Source organism: Microtus ochrogaster, unplaced genomic scaffold, assembly GCF_000317375.1.
Source record: "Microtus ochrogaster isolate Prairie Vole_2 unplaced genomic scaffold, MicOch1.0 UNK9, whole genome shotgun sequence".
In the NCBI taxonomy this organism is placed as follows: Eukaryota; Metazoa; Chordata; class Mammalia; order Rodentia; family Cricetidae; genus Microtus; species Microtus ochrogaster.
In genome coordinates, this window is record NW_004949107.1 from 9,554,664 (window position 1) to 9,559,716 (window position 5,053).

At 48.7% G+C, this 5,053-nt stretch overlaps 1 protein-coding gene across 2 annotated transcripts in view; it reads right to left on the minus strand.

Moving 5' to 3' along the window:
* Positions 1 to 2,980: 2,980 nt before the first annotated feature.
* The window catches only part of CUNH2orf74 (chromosome unknown C2orf74 homolog), a 22,604-nt gene continuing 20,531 nt past the window's right edge, over positions 2,981 to 5,053 (minus strand). For both annotated transcript variants that reach the window (XM_013353506.2, XM_013353505.1), the window contains 3 exons: positions 4,750 to 4,860; positions 4,165 to 4,333; positions 2,981 to 3,351 (listed from right to left, as the gene is read on the minus strand). In XM_013353506.2, coding sequence (XP_013208960.1) covers positions 3,178 to 3,351; positions 4,165 to 4,333; positions 4,750 to 4,860 — 454 coding nt within the window. In that variant the 3' untranslated portion in view covers positions 2,981 to 3,177. The remainder of the gene's footprint in view (positions 3,352 to 4,164; positions 4,334 to 4,749; positions 4,861 to 5,053) is intronic.

The window sequence follows — 5,053 nt, forward strand, 5'->3', positions numbered from 1 at the left end:
GGCGGTGGCGGCGGTGGCGGCGGTGGCGGCGGTGGCGGCGGTGGCGGCGGTGGCGCACACCTTTGAGCCCAGTGCTAGAGAGGAATATAAGGCAGGATGAGACAGGAACTCACTCTCTTTCAGTCTGAAGATTTCATAGAGGGAAGAGCTCTCTAGTGGCTTGGCTGCTTTGCTTTTCTGATCTTCAGGTTGAACCCCAATATCTGTCTCTGGCTTTTTATTATTTGTGCTCCAACCAGGTGTCAGGAAAAAACGGAAGCATTGTCAGCCATGTGCAGGGCTGGCATTTGGGAATTCTGTTACCAAGAACAGCGGCTATTTGGAATAGCAACATCTGGAACCCAGCCACATCTGAGCTGTGAAGTTCAAGTAATTGCTCCAATAAAGATCTTAGATGATTTCCAGGCACATGGGAAGTTCCTACTGGAGGCTGCTATATCATGTGCCCTCCCATCAGCCCCACCTCCTTTGCCCTCATCAAACAGAAGCCATCAAACTTTACTAAATTGACACTTCTAGATTCCCAGCTAAGCCAAGGCCACAGCTACCCATCAGTGGAGTCTCCCTAAGCCGTGGTCGCAGACACCCATCAGTGGAGTCCCCCTAAGCTACGACCATGGCTACCCATCAGTGAAGCCCCGTGTTTTGTAGGAACGAGTTTGCTCTGGCATTCTTGCTAGGCTCAATCATTGAGTAAGAAAACCCTGCACAAGCATCTCTTCTTCCGTGACACCCACTCAACTTTTTACATTACTACTTCGGAGACGGTACAGTTGAGGCTTCTGTCACAAGAGACTGGCCTTTCACCTGGCCCCCTGAGCCAGGTTGGAAACTCATTTCTTTCACATACGACAATTTGGCTAGCGGCTCAGGCCCATCTGGACTCACAGAAACTTAATGTTGTTGCTCTCCCTTTTTTTTTTTTTTTTTTTTTTGGATTTTTTTTTGAGAGTTTCTCCTTATCTTTTGGTTCCTGTCCTCGTACTGGCTCTTGTAGACCAGGCTGGCCTCGAACTCACAGAGATCCGCCTGCCTCTGCCTCCCGAGTGTTTGGGATTAAAGGCATGCGCCACCACCGCCCGGCTTGCTCTTCCATTTTTAAGAGATTTTAAAAAGTGACTTGGGGCTGGAGAGATGGCTCAGTGAGCCAAGGAGATGTCTAAACTGGCAAAGGACTTGGCAAGCGTGCATGAGGACCAGGGTCTGATCCCAGCACCCCCATAAGAAGCAACATGTGGCTGTGTACGTCTGTAATTTCAGTGCACAGCACAGAGACAGGCAGTTCCTGAGATTCCGTGGCCAGCCAGCAGCCTAGGAGAATCATCAAGCTCTAGGTTCAAGATCGATTCTGCCTCGAAATAAAGAGTGCCATGCTGGTATGGGGGTGCACACCTTGAGTCCCAGCGCTTAGAGACTAGAGTTCTCTTCAGTCCAGTCTTTGCTGGTTCTGAGAATCTTGCTGGCTCAATCACGACTCAGCAAGGTTCACTCAGATCTGGTCTAGCCTTTGCAGGCCCATCTGAGGCTACCCCCATGCTGTACTCTGCCCTGCCCACGGCTCTTCCTCTCCTAGCATGCCAAGTCCTTACGTTTACGGGGCCTCTGCCTGGTAGGCACTCGTCACCCCAGCTTCTGTTCCCAAGGCTTTATTCAAATATCTCTTCCTTACTTGGGCTAAGAGATGGTTCAGCTTTTGTGAGCATTGACTGCTCGTCCAGAAGACTGAGGTTCCCCCCCCCCAGCACCCACACGGCAACTCACAACAATCTGTAACTCCAGTCTGTCTTTATGATCTCCAGAGACACCAGGCATGCACATGTCACACAGACATAGATTCAAGCAAAACACCCATACTCACAACAGAAGTAAAATCAAAACCAGATTTTGTTTTTTTCTCTGCAAAACTTCCTCAGTGCCTCCCTCACCTCTCAAAGCCACACCCGGTCCATCAGCACGTGTTAGTGCAAACTGGGGAAACGGCTTGCCATGCTAAAAGGAGGCTCTCGGGCTGATCCTAGTACCTATGTAAAAGCCATGCCTGTGATCCCTGCAGTGTGGGGACAGAGACAGGCAGATCCCTCGGGGCCTCTAGGGAGAGCCAGATCTCAGGGAGAGGAGGGACTGGGAGCTAATGCCGGCATGCAGTGTTCCAGTTTAATCAGATGAGTTCTGTGACCGGAGGGGGATGACTGTACAACAGTATAAATGAATTTACCACTGCGGAGTAAGTTGTATAATAGCAGCCCGTAGCTATAAACAGCAAGCGTTCCACACAGATGTATCTGGGCCGTGTCTGTTATGTTCTCTTTGCGTTGCATGCTATCCAGCACCCACAAACACAGTCCTCACCCCATCATCACCGTTTATTTACCCCAGGCCAGAACGATGGGTGGTGCCCCGGAGCCAGGTCTACGCCCCAGAGTCAGCGATGCGCTCTGGTTTTTGTCTGTAATACCCTGATGCATTTTGCTCACGTTAACTGCAGCCCTCTGAAGGTGGTCGTTCTGGACCAGAGGGCCACATTCCACACACACTTTTGGACAGTTTTTATCATTTGCTAGAGATAGAGTCTTGCTGGTCTTACACTCTTAGACTCAAGTAACCTCCTGGTCTCCCAAGTAGCTGATGTTACAAGTGTGCATCACTATGTCAGTTTAAATGACAGACTCAAGAATGGCTGAATTCTACGATTTGCCAAATTTAGCAGTATGTTTTTTTGGCAGCAGTTGGTTTTTCGACCCAATCTTATAATGCAATGGTCAGTACAAGCAGTTTTGGATTGCATCCAATGCACAGAGGACCCCAGACCTCGTTATCAGGGCTCCCATGACGACAGCTGCAGGGGTATCTGATCACGAATGCCTGTGATCAAAGCATCTAGCGTCGGTGTCCTAAAACCCCACACAAACATGACACTCACTGCTGCAGTAGTAGACAGATGGTTAAGGACATGTATTATAGTCAACTTACCAAACTCAGATTTGCTTTTTGAAAACTATATTTGAGCTCAGTATTTTACGTACAAAATTTTGCACAGTTCACTTCTTTCCGACAGAGGTAAAATATCGCCTGTGTTTGCTCTCTTCCCATCATTCCGCGGCTCTGACGTGACCCTGTCATGTCAATCCAGAGCTAGTCAAAGGTTACACTTCTCTCTCTGGCAGCCTTTCCCACGCTTTACTTTCTCTCTTTATGTTCTCGAGCATAGCTTCGAGGTCTGGTGTATTCATTTCCAAGATCCACAACAATCACCTCCTTAGAAAACGTCACTCCTTTCAGAGGTCTCTTTTGGCTTTCAATAACTGAAGGAGTTAAGGTGGCGCGCATGGGTGTTCTCTCCACGATCCCACCCTGCAATGAGAACGGGACAGACCACAGAAATGACATTTCAAACACAGGGAGTCGTGTTTTAAAGCATTCAAAGGCACGTTGTGAAGGAGCAATGGAGAAAGTATTTTTGAATGGTAGAGGCAGCAGTGACCATGTATGGCTGCCAGGTCCCCACGGCTAGAGAAACCTGGACTCGTCTGGCCTAATTTGATGGCATAGCGTCAAAGCTGAGAGCAATATGGGCCCGCATTCTGTCTCCGATACAGTGTGGAGATAGGGGGGAGGTCGTGAAGGTTCCGGAAGTGTTTGTGTACCAATGCCAAGGATCCCAAGATCGCAGCAAGGACAGCAGGCTTGTCCTGGGCTCAGCAGCAGTGGGGCAGCAGACACACATCTCTGTTTTCCATGTGTCATGAAGTTTAGATTCTAGATAGCTTACAGGGACTTTTATAGCGCTAAGATCCCAGGAGTGTAAGAAAAACAAAACGAAGGAAAATGTTAAGAAACATAGGAATATAAGAATGAAAAGCTGAGGGGCTGGAGAGATGGTTCAGCATGAAGAGCGCTGCCGGCCATACCAGAGGTCCTGAGCTCAATTCTCAGCAACCACGTGCTGGCTCACAGCCATCTGTAATGAGATCTGGTGCCCTTTTCTGGCCTGCAGGCACACACAGAGGCAGAAGATTATGTATATAATAAATAAATATTTTTTTAAAAAAAATGAAAGATGAAAACGAAAAGCCTCCAGCTTGACAATGCCATATCGACTTATTGTCTCTACATGGGTGACTCTCCTCATCGACCTAAACGACCCCCGAGCACAACACACGTCACCTTGTAGTTGGTTTCTCTAACATTCGCAGACTCGAATATCTGTCTGTTTTTGTCCTCTTCGAATTCGATGTTCTCTCCTAAGTGTGGGGCCGTGACTTCCTTACTCTGTCTTTGGACGAGGATGCCAGGTCTCACAGGCATGTTCATGTTTACCAAGTGCAGTAGGACCCTGGGAAAATCAGCAATTTTTAAAAATTCATGCATCTTAGTCAACATTACCACGTATAGAAATGGCTAGCATATCCAGATGTACTTTATTTTGGTGTGTGTGTGTGTGTGTGTGTGTGTGTGTGTGTGTGTGCGCGTGCGCATGTGTGCGTGCTTGTCTGATTGGATGTGTGCAGAGGTCAGAGGTTGTTAGTTGTCATCTGATGTCACTTGTTTCCCCTTGTGATTTGGGGGCATTCACTGAACCGGAAGCTCACAGTTCATCTGGGCTGGCTGGGATCTGCCTGTCTCTGCCCCGAACTGGGGTTACAGGTGTAACCCCACACTTGGCTTTCTATGCGAGCGCCGGAGAAGCCAAAGTCAGCTTGTCAAGCCTCGGCACAGCTGCCTGCCCTTGAGCGCCCTCCTCAGACTCACTTGTCTTGATCCTCGGGTTTGTTCATCTCCACATTAGCAGCTAAACAATCTTCACCTTCGTTCTCATCAGTACAAAGTAGATTCACTGACTCTTCATTCTTGCCTCTGAAACTAAAAATAACAATAAAACACCAGTACAGAAGGCGCTAAGGTGTGGAATGGGACTTTTACTTCTAAACAGGGCATCGGCGGTGGTGGCACACGCCTTTAATCCCAGCCCTCGGGAGGCAGAGGCAGGCGGATCTCTGTGAGTTCGAGGCCAGCCTGGTCTACAAGAGCTAGTTCCAGGACAGGAACCAAAAGC